This window comes from Manduca sexta, chromosome 6 (genome assembly GCF_014839805.1).
Source record: "Manduca sexta isolate Smith_Timp_Sample1 chromosome 6, JHU_Msex_v1.0, whole genome shotgun sequence".
Classification (NCBI taxonomy): domain Eukaryota; kingdom Metazoa; phylum Arthropoda; class Insecta; order Lepidoptera; family Sphingidae; genus Manduca; species Manduca sexta.
In genome coordinates, this window is record NC_051120.1 from 4429111 (window position 1) to 4453246 (window position 24136).

Sequence of the window (24136 nt, forward strand, 5' to 3'; positions counted from 1 at the left end):
GTGTGATCCATTAAGCCTGTACTAAAAGTTTATTCACCTGATGTGACAATATGGAAAACAGATTGGGAAAAATATTTTTACTTTATATCATACGTGGACTAAAGCCTTTCAAACTTCATTTTCAGCTAGTTGACATTAATTGCCATTATGTCTGATGTTTATCTTCTTGATACCTTCTTGAAATAAGAAATTTAGTAATTTTCTTATGACAAAGCTTAATTTTATAACATTATAAGTGGATCATAGCAAATTCTATGCTAACTAAGATAACAATATCACTCTGATGATATCTTATAATATACACCAAGTCCCCGCTTTCAATTAAAACACTATCTCATCAGTTTAGAAGACAGATATTTAAATTCTACCCACTTTTAATAATATTACCTTGTCATTTACAAATTCGTTCATGACAACCCTGCGCAAAATGTTCTTCAATTACTAAGGCAGAACTTCGGAGTGCGAGGGCGTCAGCCAAGTGGAACCTACTACCTGTTCCAATGGTTTCGATGCGACACTTATCACTTTCACCATGAGGGGCGGAGAATTAACCATGACTTTGTGGGTTCGTTTGTTTATTGGTTATAAATAGACTAGCGACTCGCCCCGGCTTCGCACGGGTGCAATGCTGATACTAAATACACTACAGAAAAACTGTGAACGTTGTATATAAAAACATAGCGGCTCGCTCTGGCTTCGCACGGGTATAACATAACAAAATAACAGTATTTCTCCACTATTTAATGGATGTTATTATTATACATATAAACCTTCCTCTTGAATCACTCTATCTATTAAAAAAAACCGCATCAAAATCCGTTGCGTAGTTTTAAAGATTTAAGCACACTTAGGGACAGAGAAAGCGACTTTGTTTTATACTATGTAGTGATTAGGCCTCGTTTCAAAAGTACCTAAATTTTATTTGACAGTTATTGTATACGGCTAATGTAGATAGTACTTATTTGATTACTATTTATTTGTGAGCATAGATTGAGTGTACTTTTGTATTTGATCGACATATGTGACGAGACGCTTTTTCCTACTTTATAGTTCTAACAAAGGCTACTAGTTATATTATTATGTTTATAGCTATGGTTACATCAATATCTAGTTAAGCTATAGACTCAGTCACATTTGCAGTTAAGGCAATCGAAATGTCAATTTGAGTTAATACTCCAAATAGAAGCAGAGTTTTGTGTTTATGTTTTGAAATTATTGAAATCTTTCGTTGTTCTGAATGCAATAGTTGTTACACAGTGGTCATCTGTCCCACATTTTAAGATAGTTACAGATTTTTTCGTTCAATAAAGTAGAATATAGACGGACATAAACATACATTACGTATCCAAGGTGATTTTATATCAATGCCACTCTAACAAAGTGAAATATTCGAATTCATATTATAATGGATGGAAACACAATCCGTCTGGGAATTCCGAGCCATTGCAATACTCGGTCCAACGTTCAAGCACATAGCAGAATATATCTAGATCGCTACACCTATTACATGTACAGTAAAACTTTCAACAAGATATCTGAGCTGGCGCATGTCGGTGGTTTGGAAGTTTGGTATGTTTCTTGCTACTGTATGCACGGAAAATGCATAAGACTTTATCCAGAAGGCACATTTTTTTATACTCAACTATTTATTAACAAAAAGATGTAACATAAACTAAATGAAGTTTTGTGTACATCCATTTCGTACTAGGATGCGAAACTAGAACTTTATTGAGTAAATCAACCTCTGTATAATAAAATATTGATCAAGATATTCTGTATGATTTTTATAATTTTCAATTAATCCACCAATTATCTTCACTTTTTAAATTAACAGTACAAGTACAGTATCTGCAAAAATCCAAAACACATAAATTTCAAAGTAATAGACCAATAGAAACAAATATGTATAAACTAAAAACCAATTAAACTGGAACGATGCCATGAAACATTGAAGCAAGGGTATGAATTCACTTCCTCTTCACACGTAACACGTCCATTAGTTGTGAAAGTCTGGCAACGATATACTTAACCCACCATTTATGCTTCATTCAGTTAATCAATGACCTTCACTAGGGTAACGAATTTTAAATCTAGGTCATAAAGTCTAGTCATAATCTAGTCTAGGTCATAAATCACAAGCTTCCTGATTGACATAAGATGGCTGATAACATTAGGTACGTAATCAATTAAGGAAGTCTTTAAGACATTGAATTTTAATTATTAATATAAAAAACAATAAAGAAATTATCTTGATAACTGCATAAAAACGATCTAGGTCATAAAGTGCATAAATCACAACCTTCCTGATTGCTCTAAGATGGTTGATAACATTAGGTACGTAATCAATTTAAAAGAAGTCTTTTTCATTGAAATAATTATTGATATCGAAAACAATAAAGAAATTATCTCGATAACTGCATAAAACGCTCGTATGGCAAAAAACATTACTGTTCATAAACACGAATCAATAACGTACTGACAATGAGGAAAATCAAAACAAACTTACAAGTTCAACGCTCGTGCGGTGAAGCTATCGACGCGTCGCTGGATTAAGTTTACGCCAAATAACTCGTACTTTGGAAATGATGATAAATCAGCTATAAAGTATGCTTTATTTTATGATTCTAGTACTGAAAAGCCAATAATAAATTAATATACAGATTTTGGCGAAATGAACGAGCTTGACGCCTTTATAGCTGATTAAATTATACTTGGAATATGATGCAGATGACTTTTTAACATATTTTTAGAGGAACGGACGTTACTTGGAAGGTCAATTTCAATAGACCCATTATAAAATCTATATTACCGCAACAGCGAGAATAATAATAAACAATGAAAACAAGAGTATTATTACTAAATTTCCAACAGTTGATCTAGAACATATATTAAAAGATACTGATGGCGCGTTTTCACATGAAATGGACTAGCAATTACAATGTGATTAGAAAGCAGTCTAATACAGTGATAAACATTAATCTTAGTGGCCTTCACTAAAATAACCTTACGTCGCGCCAGCGGCAGAGCGAATGCAACGGGCGCCAGTATGATTGTCAAATACAAATAACCGATCTGCATAAACGAATTTGAATGACGTGGGACCCTGCTCTACATAATATCCTGTCCTATTAAACGATTCTATATTTATTCGATGGGATTATTGTATTAGGTCTTTCTTCAGTGGATTAATAAGCTGGAATCTGTATTCCAGCTTATTAATCCACTGAAGGCTTTGGGATTTTAAGACAAATTGTATCTTATTATACGGAATATTGAAAATATCTGATCAGGTTATATGAAGTAGCTGTACCACTTGAAGTGGCATTTTCCAATATTGCATTAGAATAGACAAAATATGTTATTTTGATACTGAAACTCCTTTTTCAAATGCCCATTTTTTTATAATGTTCCATAAAATATTTTTCATAGCTACAACCGGATGTAATTTTAATGGATTATTAGCTTAATAAGTATTAAACATAGTAGTCGCTGTTCCGGATAATACTCGAAGATATTATGCTAATGCACGACACTTTAATGCTCTTCTTATAATAAAAGTGGAACATATTGGCCCAAGGTTAAGATCATTAGAAGACCTTGAGGAAGATCACTAGATATTTACCGTGATATGTCATTTAAATCCTTAGATCATAATTGTGCATATGTAATTGTTAAAACTTTCGGAGAATCATTGATTCACGTTACCAAATTTCAATGTTTCATTGGTGGTTATTGAAATAAATACGAAACTACTTCCACGAAGGGTTTGACGATGACTGCTAAAAATCACTTCGGCGAAGTAGACTAAACCTAGCTCCTGCAAAACATTCCTACAAACACGTTCAACGTGATAAAACCAATAACAATAAGTAGAAAGTAGCTCTTAACAATTTTAGGAAACACCAAGCTTGTAACATGACTCATCATCAGATATTGTGATTTGAAACAATTCCAATAAAGCTTATTTATAATTTGTTTACTAATGTAAGAATGACTAAGCGTTATGTTAAATACTGAATGAATTATTTGTATTTTGAAATCTTTTAAGATGTTCACGGAATTTATGGCGCGAAAATTTGTTTGTAATGTGTTGGTTGATTTGTGACTATTTCTTATCCGTTACGGCAAAAAGAGAATAATGTTTTTCAATAACTTTTAATCGATTCCAATTTTAGTCGAATCGATTTGCTTTTAGTTGAGTTTATGGATTTAAAAAAATAAGTGTCTTAAGATACTCATTTATTCCACTGGCACTAGATAATAATGTTCTGTGTCGTGAAAAAACAATATATTTGTCACTATAGAAAATAGTTAATAAATAATAAGTAGGTAATGGCGTAAAAGTCCCAGCCACGTTAAACAATCAACACTGTTACTTCATATCCCCAGTAAACCTTTTACACTCGGGTTTCTTTTTGTGTTTCAACGACCTTAATTTGTAGGGCATTTCTGATATCGTGTTCTTGACCTGATAAAAGGTGGATCGATGGATTTTAATTGAGATCCACGTGGTTTGTGGCAAGGTTATTTCGAACTTTTTCTGTTGCTGTAAAAGTGATTATGGATTCTCGTTAGTCATGAAAATATTTGTAGCATAACTATCTTTTCTATAAAGTTAAATATACTTTGTTTATGTACTTAAGGTAGGCAGAGTTGGATGAATGGACCTGTACTCAGAACTAAACAAAATACATGGTTGTATTTAATTAAACTACAAATTACAAAATATTATTTCGCATGTATTTAAAATATGAAATATTATAAGTCGTGTATTTGAAATATAAAATACAAAAAACAGTCAGTCAATACAGTAAAAAAGCAGCGATAGTCTAGTTGGCTGAGGAACGGACTGCCGAAACTAATGTCCGCAGGTTCGTATACAAGGGCACACACCTCTGACATTTCTAAAATTATTTGTGTATTTTTTGCAAATTATCGTTTGCTTTCATTGTGAAGGAAAATATCGTGAGAAAACCTGCATACCTGAGTTCTCTATAGGAATTTTGAGGGTGTGTGAAATCTACAAATCCGCATTAGGCCAGCGTGGTGGACTAAGGCCTAATCCCTCTGAGTAGTAGAGGAGACCCGTGCCCAGCAGTGGGACAGTATATAATACAGAGCTGATATTAAATACAACTAGGTAATGTAAATAGAATAGAACTAAGGTTGGCCTATAATAATAATAATAATAATATCAGCCCGGTTCAGGTAATCGGTTGGCCTATAAGTCAGTGAAAAAAGAATTTCCTTTCATGAACACTAATGTACTATCAAATTAAATTAAATGTACTATTAAACAGCTTCTTGTTGGGGAATGAATAATTATTTTCTGCAAAACACACCCATCAATAAGATCTAAATATATTTATATAAAAGTGTCTTTTGAACCTTTATACCCAATTTCTCTGCCCGACTTGGGCATCGAACCCGAGACCTCAGCACTGCCGTCGTACCCTAATACAACTACACCACTCCGGCAATTACTTACGCGATTATAAAAATAGGTTACACATCCCGCACAGGTTCACAAATACCTAAATCCAATGAACTCTAACTGCAAATTCTATTTCGAATTAATGTTTACATCGAAAAATAACGCTCAACTCTTGAGAAATTCGCTTTGATATTTGTGGATATTGAAAAAGTAACACGTGTTTATATGTTATCAGTAATACACATAAACTCATTATTATTCTACAGTGTGTTGAATTAACTCATAGGAAAAAATATAGAGCGATAAATACTACTAAGGGAATTAAATGGGAAAGATTTATTCTTCTGGTAAGTCACACTTACATTGTTAAAGATTATTAAAATGTTAAATTATATTTTATTGAAAATTGGTACACCTAATCAAAAGTACCGAGGTAACAAATAGAAAAAAAAAAATATACAGTCGAATTGAGAACCTCCTGTTTTTTTAAGTAGGTTAAAAATGTCGTCCTTTTGGATTTAACTAGATAGAAGTAAAAGCTATAACTTATTTAAAATAAAATGGAATAATTTATTTGAACCTATAAAATGTTATACATTATTTAGATTCCGTCAATATTAACTCTACCAACAGTTCGGAAAGCAGTTTAAGTATGAACAACAGTGTGTAAAACAGAGAAAAAAATTTTTTTTTTGACTGTTCATTCATTTGTTGTATTTACATTGCCTTATCCACTATGGATCTTATAATTAATTTATTAATAATTATCAAATAAAATCACACCCTAATGGTACACGTAATTAACTATTTACAAAATTACAGTTCTAAACTCAAGCTTTGTTAACAACTCGTGTGTTAAAGTTAACTGCCGCTCGGGGCCACTCCGCTCGAAACGTTTCAAATGTGGCGTATTTAATTAGAACTCCTGAGAAAACTTGGCGACATTGCCTTCATGAGTCAAAATTGCCAGAACTGCTTAAATATTAACCGCATTTTCAAGTGGAACTCAACTGGACTAGAATTTGTTTTGATAAATTCGGTCAGGATGATGTGAATAGTTCTAAACTTGCAGTATCTTTTATAGAAATTTAAACAAAATTACTTCGTTTTTTTATTGCTTTGAATGACGGGAATTGGCCGCCGTTCGCCTGATGGTAAGCGATACGACGATAAACAGCAGAAACACATCCAACTCCTTGAATTACAAAGTGTGTTTGGCATTTCACTGTGCTCGCCATCCTGAGACTTGAGACGTAAAGTCTCTTTATGTCCAGGATTTACACTGGCTATAATGTCCTTCAAACCGGAACACAACAATGACTACACACTGTTCCTTGTCGACAGAAATAGACATTGCGGTGGTACCTACCCAGGCGGACTCTCACATATGAGAGGCCTACCACCAGTAACCCACCAGTAAATTTGAAACAAACGAGACAGTATAAAACAGAGTTGAGGGCGAATTACGTATCAAATAGCGAAACCTCGACCACCTCGAGTCACCCTATGAGAAACACAATGCATAATATAGGTTATATTAATGTAAAATAATAAAATACAAATTGTGAAATCATTAGAGAATAAAAAAAAGGATAAAGCAGGGGCACGTATCAAATTGAAGAAACTCAATCGCTCCTCCCTTCCCATTGCAATCACAGCAAATAATATCAGCAAATATACGATTAAGACCACAGGAAAAAGAAAATAAAAAAAAAAAACAAACTTCACACTAGGCTATGACTGGTGAGTGTTTTATGAAGTTTTACAAAGAATGGGGTGCTATTATACTTTGGGAACAATAGAGAAGGGAAAAGAAACAGTAATATAATAAGGAAATCATTAAAATCTTACTTTTAATAGGTAGGTAGTTTTGATGTATTCACAGAACAATGAAGCTAACATTTATATTTATAAATGTTATTTCAAAGTATGATTCAAACAGTTTTTTAAGAACTGTTTACGTAGTTTTTGTATATTTTTGGGCATGGCAATGTAACCTCTTTGCATCTAATGATAAGTGAAGTAGTGTTGATCGACTGACATAATTATGCCGGCCTGTATGAAGGATTCCTGCGTCAAAATATTATCTATCTAAACATTAGTGAAGAGAATACTTTAACCATTGTTAATGGCTACACACAATAAAACCTCTTTTGTCAGTTAATCTACTTCCATCAAAAATATTTTTCATCAAAATGTAACTCGTATAAACCCGCGTATAAAATCATCCACGATTACAAACACGCTGTATAATCTACGTTATCAGTAGCGAGCCGACGGCCTCCGTCCGGCGATCGATCCGCATCAATTATATCGTATGCCGCTACTGGCATTGTACTGTCTTGCCGGGCACTTTGGCGGGTATTTGAGTATGTAGCCCGTTATACATTCTCGTTGAGATATCCGTCTGAGTATTGCGAGACAGGACGAGATAGAGAGCAACTCTCCACATTCTCGCTCGCGCTTTTCTCCTTTTGGTAGTCATACAAGATGGACATGCTAGAAATTTCTGTCACTGTAGCATATTTTTTTTGGTTGATCGGAAAAAAAGACAAATCTACATGGAACCCTTTTTTTCGGGTCTGATATACCGATCAAAATGGAGAACACACGAACATAGGCAAGAGTTAACGTATATGGTATTTACTAGTATTTAGCTGATCTCGTGTAGTTCTTGCTCGCTCTTTTCTCCTTTTGGTAGTCATACAAGATGGACATGTTAGAAATGTCTGTTGCTGTAGCATATTAAATTTTTTTATTGATCAGAGAAAAAATAACACAAAATTACACGAAAGCCCTTTGTTTCGAGCCTGATATACCGATTAAAATGGAGATCACATGAACACAGGCGAGACTTAATGTATATGGTTTTTACTGATATTTGACTGTCCTTGTGTAGTTTTGGCAAGAATGTGAAGTGGGCTTAAGGCAGATGACTATTATCCAATATCCACTAGCCATGAACAGTTATAATTCTAGAAGGAGTGTTGTTACCTCAAATAATTGTTTTCTACGGAGCATTGTATACAATTATAATTTCTTCTAAGCTTGTCCACTCTTGGCAATGTCTTAAGAGTTAACATGTAGTTGCATATCCATAAGATGCCCTGCTTCCCGAAGGATTAGGCAGAGGTGTTAGTATATATATCCATATCATCAAGCTTTTATACGTCTCATGATGTGATCGGGCATAAGGCTGTTGCTATATCAGGCACAAAAGATCATAAATTATACTTACATAGTAATATTAATTCATGTTTTAAACCGTAAGATGTTTCATAATTATTAAATATTGTACTGTTTGTTGCAGGACACAAGGACCCACGTTGTTGTAGAGTTGTACGAAACTGAGAAATCATACGTCGAAGCTTTGGAGATATTAGTTAAGGTAAGATATTTCTTATTGTATAAAAGGAAAGAAAAATATGGTTAAAATGCGTTTAACATACATTTAAAACACGGTTATGGTAAAATGCCATGAGCAATATCTACTGGCGTGCTAAAGTTTACGAATTTTATATTTAGTGTGAGTAAAATTTATGGAAAATTTCTCAGAAGACGGCTTGTTTTGTCATCCACAGTTCGATTTAAGGCGATACCTCAAGGTCCATTTTCATACATTTTGTTTCACCTTTAATCTGGGTAACTAAACAAGTATTGGCAAGTAAAGAATTTAAATTCACGTCTAGTTAGTGATTAGTTCTCGCAGTTGAAAGAAAAACGTAAAAATAATTAATAATCATGGATATTTCGGCCTTTAAAATTTCGTCATATTAAATTTTAAAGGCCGAAATTATTATTATTATTATTTTTCCTTAATTTATGGATCTTTCTGCCTAACTTTATCCCAGCTTATATGCCAAGGTGGATCTCCTATTTCTATAAGGCTATTAGCTTTCAAACCCTGATGAACGAAAATCGTTTTTTAAGCCCTCTACATACTCTATTTCTATGAGACTATTAGCTCATATCCTGATGACACGAAGGGCTTTTTAGATCGCGTACTCTATTAATTTGAAAACATTCAAATCCGTACATTACAAAATGTTTAATTTGTTTTACTTATTTAATTGACAAACTCCCACACGCAACAAAAATGATCAAGCGTTAAATAAAGCATCCAAAGTATGTGTTACTATCCGTATAGCGGTTATAATAAGTAAGTCTGTCAGTTGATCTGCGCGGAATTAACCGTCGAGTGACAAATTCATTATATTTATGAGCGTGGCGAAAACTCAGGGCTGCCACGCCGCTTCCGCTTCTGTCGACCGCTCTTTCATCATTTCGTTTTGTTAAGTGTCTTTTATGACAGACGTGTTTCGGGATTCCCTGGATGGTTAAGTTTGGCTGAAATATGAATAGAATGGGTAAGGGAAATACAACTATTTAAATTGATGAATTTCGTTTTCATGTTTTGTAAAATGAAGACATAATAGACCTTGTTTAAAACACTTGCTGTAGATATAGCAAGTGTTTTAAACAATTTTAAACAATAGCAAGTCATAGCTTATAAGACAAAAGTAAAGCTTATTAATTTTAACTGAAATATTTTCAACTAAATGTCAGATGGGACAAAAGTAATATTGCGAAAGTCGACGGAATACGATTAATCAGCTTGGGTTTAAAGTATTTATCCTCATAACACACATAGTTCACTTATAATGAGATATAAATAAATATATTCATGATTTACTAATTTTAAATCCAGGCTGCTGGATAAGCTATCTATAGCTAAAGCATGCACACAAATTTTTTAAGTTTATTTTTAAATTGTATTATTACATTCCTTTAATTCGTTAGGGAAGCTATTATACAATTGTACTCCTTCAAATAATATTGAATATAATATTGAATAGGTTACCTAAAAACATTTAAAAACATAATACCAAACAATTATAAACTGTGATAACTACAAAATGCCAACCCTAAAACATCCAGTGGTTTTTCCGTGCAAATTTTCCGCTCCACCTTCCCGTCATGTGGGTTGGACTATTTGTTTCTCTCCCCCTCTCGCGACGAAGGACAGATTTCACAAAAGCTCCATTGAAATGCGGTCTGCAGCTTTTAATTTCTTCTCCGCTGTTACTATTTGTATGTGACACCTTTTGTGTGATATGTAAACTGTTAACTAATTCTTTGTTTTTAGTCTGAGTTCTAATGTTATGAAATTCGGGTGTGTTTGGGATATATTTATGTTTCTCTCTAACACCACGTTGACTTCAAGCCCCAGTCCTATGCTATTTTCCCATACCTTAAGTATAGAAATTAGAAGGTCATAAATCAGATTTAGAGGAAAAGTGTGCATTACATTAATAGCGTGATTTCATGAGGGATTGGCAAACATTTTTTTAACGTGTTGCAGAAATAACTAATTTCTCAGAATTAGTACATAGTAAAGATGTAGAATAGTTTATCGTTTATATATGATTATAAGCATCAAACTACACCTTAAAAATCATATTATTGTCATATTTTATTAATATGTTTCAACTTATTTAACTAGTGTTACTGGATATAATTTATTACCTTATTATAAGACTTATAAATCAAATACGAGCCTCGCCAACCTGTATAAGATAAACTGTATAATTCAAAAAGAAAACCCAACGTGAAAAGCATATTTCATTTCACTCAGATCTCTTCCCACTTTGATAAGGGTACTTGACTGTCAAACGCACAGTCGAGCCATGAATGTAATCCCGTCTCAGCTTCACAAGATTTTATGCTTTGAACGTGAGGGTTTGGATTTTTTAGTTTCTCCTGTATCTTTAGTATTACGTTTACATGTCAACTTATGTGAGCGAAATTAAATTCTTCAGCTTGTAACTTTTGAGGGTCAAAATGCAAAGGTAATGGATTATTTTAATAATATTTTTCTAGCTTATAAAGGAAAGAAAAATAAATCAGTTCCCAAATCAGGTAGTGAGTATTCTGCCTTCATTTTAGTGATAAAGACGTGAGTTTATATCATAATCATACCGAACTTAATAGCAAATCTGCCAGCTCCCTCGCCAGAGTATTATCCATGTATTATGCTCTTTGATTGGTGTTACCGCGGTTAAACGAAAGCCATAGAAGATATTCTGAAATCTACATACAAAACTACTTACTGTTGTTATGTTTCCAGAAAATATAAATGTAACAGCAAATCTGCCAGCTCCCTCGCAAGAGTAATATCAATGTATGCCCTTAATGTGGTGTTACCGCGGTTAAACGAAACTCATAGACGATATTTTGAAATCTGCATACAAAACTTCTGTAGTTATGTTTCCAGAAAATATAAATAATTTCGATATAATCATCGCTGGTTTCCACGAATTTATCTCATCTATTGACGCGGCTTTATCATGATGGGCCATTTCTCATTTCTAACTAATCAGAGCTCTTCTATTTGTAATTCAGGGAACAGTTAATTAACATTAATCTATCAGGGAGTTCCCTAGACTTCAACCTTGGGTTTGTGGCTTATAGTAGCGACCAAGGTTACGCAAGCTAATGTTTTATCTGATAGCGTACGAGGTACTACGAATCGTGATTCATGCAAATAAAGATGGATTAATGTAGTTATATCCCCTGGATTATTAGAGTTTCTCTTTGAGTAACTACAATACATTGATGTGCCGACATAAACCTCTATTTTAGGTCTTATTTGGAATAGTTAAAGACATCGATCTTTAAAAGTATTGAACTTAGGCTCAGCATCCGTTACCATTGATTTCTTCAATTATTATAACTTTATAAAGGTTAACACAATACTATCTTTTTCTTATGATGCAACTACAGTCTATGTCATAGGTTCAAAGCGACGTGTAAATTGAATTACATTTTTTGTCACAGAAATACCTTCAACCTCTGAAAAGTCCAGAGAACGCTGGTCTTCTCGACGCGTTTTTGGTAGATGAGATCTTCTACCAGGTCCCGGGGATCCTGAACGTGCACCAAGTGTTCTTGGAGCAGCTGAGGAGGCGGTTGGAGCAATGGGACCTTCAGCAGAAAGTCGGCGACGTCTTTTTAGATGTGGTAAACTATTAATTAATATGATGATTTCTTAAAATAAATAGAGTGTTAATTGTGAGTTGCGAGTCCAAAAATCTTATTCCCTGACACAAAATACGTTTTGAATTGTAATGATGTTTCAGCTTTATATGTATGTAATTGTTTTGAGTGTAATAACTTGTTTATATTATAATTTTAGATCTAGATGATTAGATTTTAATTCTTAGTAAGCTGAGATTTAGCTCACATATTTATCTTTAAGCGATCTTTGTCTATATTTGGTACTACAAGCAATTGCGAATAACACAAAGCTGCGAATGAGAATTGTAACAATTTAACTCATCCAAATTTGTGCTCTATTACTTACACAAACCTTTTCTTTCAGTTTACAAAACCCACCGTAATGGACACATACATGTCGTTCATAAACAACTTGAAGAAGGCAAAGGAAACGATCAAGACAGCCGCGTCGTCGCGGCCTGCCTTCGCGAAGTTCTTGGACGCTATGGCCAGGGACCATAAGGGAAAACTCTCGTTGGACAACCTTCTCATAAAGCCAGTGCAGAAGTTTCCGAGCTATAAACTCTTGATACAGAGGCTGATAAAGCACACGGGTAAGCATATGTTTAATAAATATAAATTGTAATCTATTGTAAATTTGGTTCTCCAAGAGAAATTGAAATATTCTGAAAGAATTAGGTCTTCGGAACCAAAGACACTGCAAATAATACAAAACCAAGATAAGAAATAATAAGAATAACTAACAAGAATAAGATAATTAAGAACAGCATAATTATCTGTATCCGGGCGAGATGTAAGGTGTAACAGTGGGAGATAATGTCATAAGTTTGTAAAAGATGTTGAATACAGTAGCTCAAGTAAAAAAGGTGAAGTATGATTGTTAAGGTCCAAGATGGTGTTTAAACATACTTTGCTAGTTAGTACATTTCTATCATGTGATATTCCGTCAGGGTACCTGCTACTTCTATTTCTGCTGTCAAGCAACATTGAACTAACCGAGAATATTCTTTACTTTCACATTCTAACCAGTGCAATAAGTGCAGGACCAAATTATACTACGCTATTTATAAGCCATCTTTGTTATTTCCATCAGCCAAGTTACCCGTCTCGTTATTCAACATAAAAAATATTACGATAGATTACGATCGCAGAGCACCCAATTTGGAAGATTCCAATGCTATGTTATGGAACGTAAACGCTTTTATTAGACAAATTACTTTTTATGGTACTAACTCCCTTATGACAAGGTTTATTGGTCTGCCATGATTCAATCCCCAATCGTAGCGTGACATTTTAGTCACGCGAACGTATATTTATGGTTCACGTAATGAATAAGTTAAAACCACTATAAAGTTCATTGAGTAAAATGGCTTAAAATAACACGCGTATTTGAATTTTTATGACATTACTCTAAAAGGTCGTTGGTAGCATTAAATATTACTTGATTCTAATAAGATAAGGACGTCAATATTAAGTCCATAAGAATTTAATTCACAAACATTTCTTAAAAACAAAGCTCTTGCGACTTTTGTTTAAGTAATCATAAATCCTCAGTCAAAATCTTCTAATCATGTTACCAATTGATACGTAGTGAAAATGTTGTCACTAATTTTCCAGGATTGGAGATAATATTATAAATATATAGGGTATAACATTGGATGCAATATCAAAATTGATAAATCTATATTTAAACTTAATTCAACAGACCAAACGCATCCCGACCATAAGTTATTACTGGAGGCTCAAAAAGAGATCCATGAGTTACTGGAGCTGATAAACTGCACGGAGAGAGAGAGCTTGGAGCTCGAGCAGCAACAGCAGACATTACGCGAATTGGAGCAAATGATCGAGGGTCTCTCAAACCTGGTGACGGCAGATCGCATGTTCCTCAGGCATGAGACAGTGACGATGCCTTCAGCGCAGGGAACCATTAAAGATAGAGCTCTCTTCTTATTCAACGATACGTTGTTAATAACAAGTGTGAAGAGGCGGACCGGTACTATTAAAAAGCCTATTCCGTGAGTTAATTTTGTATGTTTATGTAAATTAATTTACATAGTGTGATAATATTGATCGAATAAAATAGAAAATAATGCTTTAATGTTCCATATATTATATAATATTTGGACACACAATAATTGAAGTAGGAATTGTTAAAGCTGGATTATGTTTAATTTCTATTCTAAATTATTTTCTTTAACAACAATATTTAATGAGTGTCATCGTATTTTGTTTATTAATAACGTTAATATTTTTTTATATCTTAGTAAGAGAGTAGAGGATTTATTCAGAATTAATGTAGTAACTGTTCGAAAAAACATTTTGATTTATAATTTATTTTCAGAACGTACCAAAGTAGCATAGCGAGTCAAATGGAAGGCAACAAATACAAACTACTCATGAGGATATCTTTGGCAGATCTCGAAATTGTTAAAGGTAAGTTTGATAGTTGTTTAACAGAAGTTGTTCGATTAGTTTGAGTGACGAGGGACATCTTAGAGATGGGTTAACATTGGAGTTAAAGTTTTGAGTATATATTTAGCAAAATTTATCTATATATATTAATATGTGAAGAAAAACTTTGTCTTTTTAAAGCACCGTGCGCACATGGTAAGTTGTCACCTTTTCATATTGAAAAGTGTAGAAAAATAAAACTATGAATTACGGTCGAATTTAGACTAGTGGGTGAGCACTAATACTTAATAAAATAACCAAAATTGATAAAGATAAACATGAGTTAATTAGGTATTTTGAAAGTCTTAATTGGTAGGATATGTTTTGTATCCGCCCGGATACCGACCACCGTACACAAGGTATTAAAACCCATAGTGGCTCACGTAAGTGTGTCGTGCTCGAGATCAGCCTGTGTATATCCAGTTCCAACAGGCCGGCATAATTGTAACGATTGCTTAGGGGTAATCATCTCTCGTTAGTCAGCACTTATTGGACCCCACTCCATTTACCATCAGGTGCCTGTATATAAAAACAAAATAATTTAACCCGGCGAGCATGTGGTGAAAAAATGTAACAAGAAGTATGAGGCAGGGTATGACATACCCCTTAAAAAAATTGGCTATAAAACTTGTTTCTGAAGAAGTATTATACTATTTATTTTTTGGTATAATAAGACAATACCATCATAACGCATTGGAAATAAAACAATCGCGCCATTTTAACAATTTTATTTTTTTACCTCGATGGAAATAAGTCACTTTGAATTTCAAACAAACACTTTCAGTCTCTTAAAAACTAAAAGAAACTAAAGTAAAACCAGTTTTATGATAAAAAAAAAACTTAATCGTATGATAGAATATGAAATAATTTTCTTTATAAACTAAAAAAAATCACAAAAAAATTTAGGAACATCTTAGGAACTGGACATAAAATCTGTGCAGTTTTTGCAAAAAAACATTGCATGCTCCACACTAATAGTCTTTCCTCAGCTTGTTCATGAGTATTTTGTCTTATGATTATTTTTGTTGGGGTAATCTCTACATCTAATAAAATGACCAGGAACATTTTGAGTCGATGAAAGTGATTCGTTGATCTGGGAAGAAATTCTCTGATGTATATAAATCGGAATATATATTTTTTGTCATTTCACATCTTCAGATGTTCGTAAACTAAAGCTGGGGGCCCGTGGGCCTCTCTCAGGGGATCCGCAAGTAAAATAAAAGTTAAAAGAAAAACTATAAAGTGCACGCTTTTGCACTCTTGTATATCTAAAAAATAAATACAGAAGTAAACTGCTAGTAAAAACAAATTTAAGAATCCAACTGAACAACATCAACCCAAACATTACGACTTTGGTCGCAAAAAAGGTCGCATAAGGTGGCATTAGTGGTCCGCACTAAATAAAAGTTTGTGAAACCCTGTTCTAGTAAGTACATCGTCTATCATGGACCGAAGTTGTTTTTTTCTATTTTCAACATCCATTTTCTATTAAAATCTACAATTAAACAAAGAAAATAAGTTAAAATAGCAGAAAAAGCAATTTTAGTTTTTGTCACACCAGCTATGAGTTGGGGTATCACGTACCCGAACTCAGTTTGCAAGCGTGTAACTCGAATGCAGGTTGCCGCGACACTGTGATCACGCCACTATTACCTTCCGCAACCCTGTAACTCCAGCTACTCAAAGAGACTATAAGTTTGAAAGTCAGGCACAAAAAATATACGCCAGTAATTAACATGGGGTGTATGACATACCCCGCCTCACGCTCGCCGGGTTAAAAATACAATCATATAAAAGTCTCAATTTAAATAATCTAGAGAACGCTATAAAATATCCGACGCGAAATTGCGTTAGATCAATTTTTCATCAGGAACGGCACAGTCGGGGAAATATGAGAATATTGCTTTGTAACATCTTTAAACTGGGTCAAACCTCTTCAGGTACATTTTATAAGATTTTATAAACTAGTTTCCTGAGCCGTACGTTCTTTTTTCCTTTGCCTCGATATTGCAGCTCTTATTAGGTTAGATTTTTAATGGAAAAATTTAAATTGCTCTCGAGTACGGCTTATTTAGTTTACTTTATGGGGAAATGAAGTTTTTATTTATTTTTTTTAGAGCTAACTAGATTCACTTGAAATTTTAATTTTAAATGGCAAATGTTTTTATGATTCTATGTTGAAAATTCCTTGCCTCTTTAAATTAAATATTTGTAGACACGAATAAATTATGTTATACGAATACGCGTAATGTTTTAAATTGTTTTTCGTGTAAAGAATTTTAAATATCGAATTTCTGACATCTTCTATCGCAAATAATACTTTATTGACAATTTAAAAACAGGTTTTTGTTATAAAGTGTCAGCAAATTAATTCAATAGCTTCATTACAAATTTTATATCTCTATAAATTTCATATTAGTTATTCTAAATATTCATCGCATATATTAAAGGAATTGTTACAGATCCATACATTTGAATAACATTTTGAATTTATTTTGTGTTTTGATATTTGTGTAGTATTTTATTGGATTTTTATAATATGTTAGGAGATTATTTGCTATACTAACTAATTTACAAACATGATTTTACCTTTCTTTTTTATTTGGGTATCATGAATAAAAACAATATCTAGTTAGCGTATACTAAGGTATAAACGTGTCAAATCACAAATTTACATTCTACTATATAGGACTAGGATTATTTTAATGAAGGACATAAACTGACTCAGTGGCGTTGTAATATGGCGTGCGTGGTGCTATACCGCTCTGAGGTCCTGGGTTCGAATCCCTGGTCGGGTAAAGTGATATTGGGTTTTTCTACTCAATAGCCCGCAGTTTGAAATTTGTGTCCGATATGGCGATAGGTTCACCTCCTATAAGTTATAACATCATGGAATGGAACACACAGGCGAAAAGTGGAAGTCCTAGTTGTTCCTCTGACTAAGGTAGACCTTCGGGGCAAATGCGTGATCTGTGTGTGTAAAAACGGTGAGAATATTATCATCTTAAAGATTATCAATTCTCGTTCCAGCTAAAGACGAAAATCTACGGCGAATAATGCACGAAGTAGAAACATTGACTGAAGACGTGAACACACTGACGCAGATATCTGAGCACGTTGCTGCGTTGCACACACAACACTCACAACTAGAGGAGATTGTGAGGGACATGCTGCATTCGCTGAACAGACAACTGTCGGAGAGGCAGAACAGCGACACACAACTTTGTTATATGGAGATCAGTGTACACACGCCGTAAGTATTTTGTTAAAGCTTTTTAATTTATGGGATTTGAATTTATTTGAAAATAGTACGGTTATATGAAGAACATATGTGAGAGTCCTCCTGGATAGGTACCACCGCAATCTCTATTTCTGCCACCAAGCAGCAGTGTGTAGTCACTGTTGTGTTCCGGTTTGAAGGACACTGTAGCTAGTGTAACTACTGGATAGAATAAGACTTAACAACTCATGTCTCAGGATGGCGAGGGCAGTGAAATACCAAACAATACTTTGTAATTCAAGGTGTTGGATGGTGTTTCTGTCTGTTTATGGGCAGTTGTATTGCTTACCATTAGGTGAATAGCTAGCTCGTCTCGTCATTCAAAGCAATAAAAATATATGAATTTAGTTGAAAATTTAACGATGATTTTGTAAAAACCTATTATATATTAGATGATATGAATAATGATATAAGAGCCGATGTTAAGAAAAGATTAACTGTATTACTTCTGTCATTCGTAACAAGGGTTGAAATTAAAGCCATTAATAAGAGATAGAAAGTCAAAGAACAGGTAATGGAGAAACGAAAGGCACTTATACTACGTAATAGTATAAGGATTACAAATAAATTTTGAATTAATATAAAAACGCAAAAAAATATAGAGGATATTATTAAGTAAAAAGTGCAAACCACAAAAATATATCAGTGTAGAAAATTGAAGAACTTATCTATATTTTACAGAAACGGACCAGAGAATCTAACTATAATATATCCAAAGGCGGAGAAAAGGAGCAGCTGGGAGGAACTGGTAAACGAGACCAAGCAAAAATTGTGTAAGTTGTAATGCTTGTTTCAATATTTATCTTTGAAGACTACCTACGAATTTTATTTTAAATCCTATTTTATTGTTAAAGAGAACTTAGATATTAAATTATTGTTGTTGATTTAATACAGCGGAAAAGCAAAGGGTTACGTGATCAGTACTATCTGTTCAACATCTTAATGTAGGAAGTCAAGGGAATAGGGAAATATCCTACGTTTGATTTAGTAAGTACTACGAGAAAGAAGTCCTTCTGCGAAAACTGCAATAAAATGGTTAAGACATAGTAATTTATGTTCCAAATATTCCAATTTGTAGTGAGGTCACCGTTTCATCTGTTTCTTTTGAACGCGTCGTTATTCTCGATGAAGATACATATGGGTATTGCGCCTCTTTTCCGTTTCTAGAAACTTATACCTCCTACCGAAATTTAAAGGGATCACTTGTTCATATTTTACCGGATTCTCATCACTTTTTCTGTGTTAGAATTTATATGACTTTAATATTTGATAGCATGAGTTCGATAATCTATTTCCAGTGTGTTTTGTGTTGATAATCTTATTGAAGAAGAAAAGAAAGGCTTTTTCTAAATTCACTAAGCGTGTGAACACACAACACCAAATTAATTGTATTATTATATGGTTTCCAGGCGTGTATGGACAAGAGAGGCCAGCCCCAGAATTCCTATCACCAGTTCCGATTCGCAAGACCCGAGCCGGCCTGCAGTTCACCTGTGCCGCTCCAACTCTACCGCCAAAGGGCCAGTCACCTGACGTTTGGGTAATATTCATTATTTTTTGACGAGACAAGCCGGTCGCTTGTGATTATAAGCGTTATGGCTGGTAGGTAGTTGGAAGATCTAAAATATTAAAGAACGAAGTATCTTAGTGCTAACGTAGTAAAGCAACAATGATGTTTACTTGAGTAATTTGATTAATTTTAATGATCTTGATGTAGACGACCTCGGGGCCCAACATTTTTAGTTGGCAATATAACTAAAAGATCCTCGCAAGACATGCTATTGGTCCGGATATTTAGTTTAACTTTTTTGGATTCTCATTATGTAAGATTTGCTATAGACCTTGAAGATACTCGCTAAATAAAAAGGCAGGTGTAATTATACCGACCATCGAGAGTTACATCCTTCGCTGGAGTATTGATATCAGGCGGTGTCGTTCTATTCACGATCCTGCTCGATGCTATCCTTATGTGAGTGAATAACGCACTCACAAAACCCACAGCTCGACTACCATCAAGCTAAACTTTTTGAGCTTTATTATGACACGTACGTCCATATTGCCAGGTGTGCAACAGCGACGGGTACGTGGGGCAGGTGTGCGTGCTGACGCTGTCGCCGAAGCCGCAGGTGACGTCGTGCAACGGCGTGTGCAACGCGCGCATCCTGTGCGTGGCGTGCGTGCCGCCCGCGCCCGCGCCCGCGCTCGCGCGCCAGCACACGCTCGACATACCGTGAGTGCATACTGATGCGAAACACACATGCACGGCATTTGTTTGGATTTCAATATATTTAAAAGTACTAAAATTATAACGGCTGCCTATAAATCACTTCATAGAACTTCAAATCAACTTACACCTTCGTAAAAAACAATATTATAGTAGTACAACTGTGAAGCAGGAACTACGAAAAAGAGTTAATTTGGACTTGATTTTTCTTATTTTCCAGGAGCACAAGTTCGCTTAACAGCACCGGGTCGGTGAAGCCTGGTATCAGCATATCCGATCCTGACGACAGCTGCAAAAACATTCGATTGGACAGGTATGAAATATGGCTTGTTAACAATTATAAGAAGAAGAAGATATGAAAAAGATTTTATATATCATGAAGGATGGGTGGTGTATTTCAAATCAATACCAGTATAGATTGTAGAACAAACAGATTGTAACACTAATAACAAAACCAAAGTATATTAAAAATGATCGACAGAAGACGAAAAACGGCCAGTCAAGCTATTTAGATTTATAAATGGTCATCACATAAATAAAAAATCTATCTTCATTAAAAAATAATTTTATTTGTTTTATTAATAGGTAAAAATAATAACCATAAATCAGGAAAAAGGGATGTAGGGATAGACGGCGACAACAATGATTATGAAGTAGTCACATAACTGACAGCAAGAGAGGTTCCATACCCACAAACTAAACACCCCACGTCCTAATTCCAGTTCATCATCCAGTGACGACGAGGACGACGGCTCGTCAACCAGCGAGAACCAGGACGCGCAGTCCGAACGGAGCCAGGAGTCTGCAACAATCAGGCTTCACAGCAGCTTGACAGCCAGTCTCGGAAACCACAGGAGCACCCTCACTCCGAACCATAGCAAGAGTCTGAGCACTCCTCATACTGGCCAGAATATCCAGGTCCATCCAGTTATGAAAAGCAGCTCGAACCCAGCGGTGGATAAGCAGGCGATGGGGATTACATCTGGTAAGGATTGAATATCGCAATTCTTTTGTATGTTTTGACCCAGATGGATCGAGGCACGAATCGTGAGCACACTCTTGATTGGTCAGTTTATAGTCCAACGCGGCGATATGCTGTGAGATTGGTTTCTCAGTCCATGCTCATTGTCTATAAGCTTACCTTTTTCATATGATTACAATACATTTCGTCTAGTTTGTACATAGACCAGCTCGCCCCCAACACAGTGCTCATGACTCGTGACGTTTATGTTTGATCCTTTTACTAATATCGTCGTGGTTTTATTCTGGTGTTAGCATATTCCAAATTTTACTATAACTTATATAATAATATCAGCCCTGTATTATATACTTGCCCACTGCTGAGCACGGGCCTCCTCTACTACTGAGAGAGGTTAGGCCTTATAATTTATATGGAGTTTTCAAATTATATTATATGTATTTTGACCTCTGAAGAAAAATTGTTTCTTTTATATAGCAATGGGTTCCAAAAACAAATCTCATTTTTCTTCTTTGTCAGCATCATCCAGGAAATAGCATATACCTATTGAATTCTATTATCGTCGAAGATTATTTTGTTATTTTCTGACATTTAACCAGTGATTCGAATATTTTGTATTTACCTGAACTAGATTTTCTTACTTTGTCACACTATTTAATCAGAAAAATTATAAAGCACCTAAATACCCAATGTAAATAATGATTGAACTTTACCAAATTTACAAACACTCAATACATTCTTAATACCTAATTTAAACGGAGCAATTACTGCTAGCTATAACCGTATGCAATTATTGGAAGCTTACAGCTTTTTTGATCTTTCAAAAGACTTATACAACGTGAGGGAGCATTACCTCTCTATTGCACATATTCAGAGGGTGATATTTTTTTAGCAATAATTGCGTAAGATTATTGTTAGTAATAATAATCTAAGTGAGGCTCAAAACTCTGTAGTTGTCACATTTCCAACCTGTTGCACATAATCTATGTTGAAACGTGTTTAATTACCCTGTCTTTAATGTGTACCTTTCCTTCTATGCCACTTAGTTACCGGACGTATGCTAGGTAATATTCTGTAAATATATGCTTGGATGCATGCTTTATTCGCTTAAAAAGACCAAGGGGTCGACGCAACACCCTTATTTAAAGTATGTAATAATTCTTCGACTGACGGCTTGCCTGATGTCAGCCGTTATGGAGGTGACAGTTCCAGGGAAGTCGTTTTCTGACAACCACTCAAAGTGTTGCTATTTGGGATTCAAACTCTGGACCCTCCAGGCCACAGGAGCTAGTGGAAAGAGGCGACACATCCAAATTAAAAGAAATATTTGTGTGTTCAATATCACCATCTTCCTTTTAATGCACGACGCTATCTGTATTTAGTAACTTAACTTTTTATTCTATCTACATTTTTTACCTTACTTTTTTCTTTCTTTCTTATGCCATTCCAAAAGCTTAATCTTTTTTTTTATAATCATCTTTCAAACATGTTTTTTAGCTTTATATTATTATATATAATCTTCAGGAACTCTCTCATCTCCTGCAAGCCGTCAATCATCAGAAGACAGTGGGACAACTGCGAACCAACCTACAATGTGGCTGGGAACTGAAGACGGTTGCATCCACGTCTACAACTGTCTGGACAATATCAGGATCAAGAAGAATAAAGTGAAACTGCAGCATAATTCGGGAGTTCATTCCATTGTGTAAGTTTTACGAGTTAGCTGCTCGCCTGGTACTGGATCTACGATGTTAACTTCCTGCTCGCCTGGTACTCCACCTACAATTTTGACTTCCTAAACTCGTAGCATTGCACTGGCTCCCTACAATGTGACGTAACGAACACGACGCGAAGGGCCGTGTCGTTTAATTGTGATGATTGTGATTGGTTGAGAGACCAATGTCTTAGTCACATGATACTCTACCCGCCAATCAAAATAACACTTGCTTTTATGTTGTATTTTTTGCCTCATTCTAAGGGGGCTGTTGTATGTCTACCTAAGATGCCCGGCGTTAACTTTTATAATATTTAATATTATATGGAATATTATACACTTGTTACTAGATTTGCACTATTGTATTTTTGTACCAAATTCGCCATAAAATTTCAGATAAATCTGAAGATAAGTAAAATTTGAAAGTAGTTAAAGTGATGTTTTTGTTGCAGTTACGTGGAAGGGAAAGTGTTTGTTGCTCTCGGAAATGGCGACCTTGTTGTATATTGTCGAGATATAGGTAAGAAGGAAAATTTAAAAAAAAATCACCTACATTAGAATCTGGTTAGGAGTTAGAACATTCCAAGAACTGATAAATCTACATCTGTATTATAGAAATTGTAAAAAAATAACAAATTATATTTTGGTAACCTTATTTCTGTGTCAAATTTGAGCATTAAAATTGGAATTACAATGGCACGTTTACATAAAAGTTTTGGTCAAAATGCACATTGACTTATAATTTTAGTGTTAAAACACAAATTTACTCGATCAGCTATAATTCAAAACCCGCCATTTTGCCCCTTAATAAGATTTAAACTAGGAAACCGGTGATTTTTGACAGCAATTTAAGCAAATCTTAACCACCTCTTAAGGCTAAAACAAGGTTATAAGTAAGACTGTTAATACCTCTTCTACATACCCGAGTTCTTTCTTTTCGTAATTAAGCAGTTTATAAGTAAGACTATGACTGAAACCTCTTCTACACACTCCAATGCTTAATTTTCGTTATTAAAAACGATTGGTGTATAGAA

At 34.5% G+C, this 24136-nt stretch overlaps 1 protein-coding gene across 2 annotated transcripts in view; it reads left to right on the plus strand.

Moving 5' to 3' along the window:
- LOC115455962 (rho guanine nucleotide exchange factor 17) overlaps nt 1-24136 on the plus strand; it is a 144295-nt gene that overhangs the window by 115303 nt on the left and 4856 nt on the right. For both annotated transcript variants that reach the window (XM_037445871.1, XM_037445866.1), the window contains exons 4-16: nt 8745-8822; nt 12272-12454; nt 12816-13044; nt 14157-14469; nt 14796-14887; nt 17936-18158; nt 18867-18958; nt 19595-19725; nt 20249-20415; nt 20630-20722; nt 21132-21394; nt 22913-23093; nt 23555-23622. In XM_037445871.1, the coding sequence (XP_037301768.1) occupies nt 8745-8822; nt 12272-12454; nt 12816-13044; nt 14157-14469; nt 14796-14887; nt 17936-18158; nt 18867-18958; nt 19595-19725; nt 20249-20415; nt 20630-20722; nt 21132-21394; nt 22913-23093; nt 23555-23622 (2113 nt within the window). The remainder of the gene's footprint in view (nt 1-8744; nt 8823-12271; nt 12455-12815; nt 13045-14156; nt 14470-14795; nt 14888-17935; nt 18159-18866; nt 18959-19594; nt 19726-20248; nt 20416-20629; nt 20723-21131; nt 21395-22912; nt 23094-23554; nt 23623-24136) is intronic.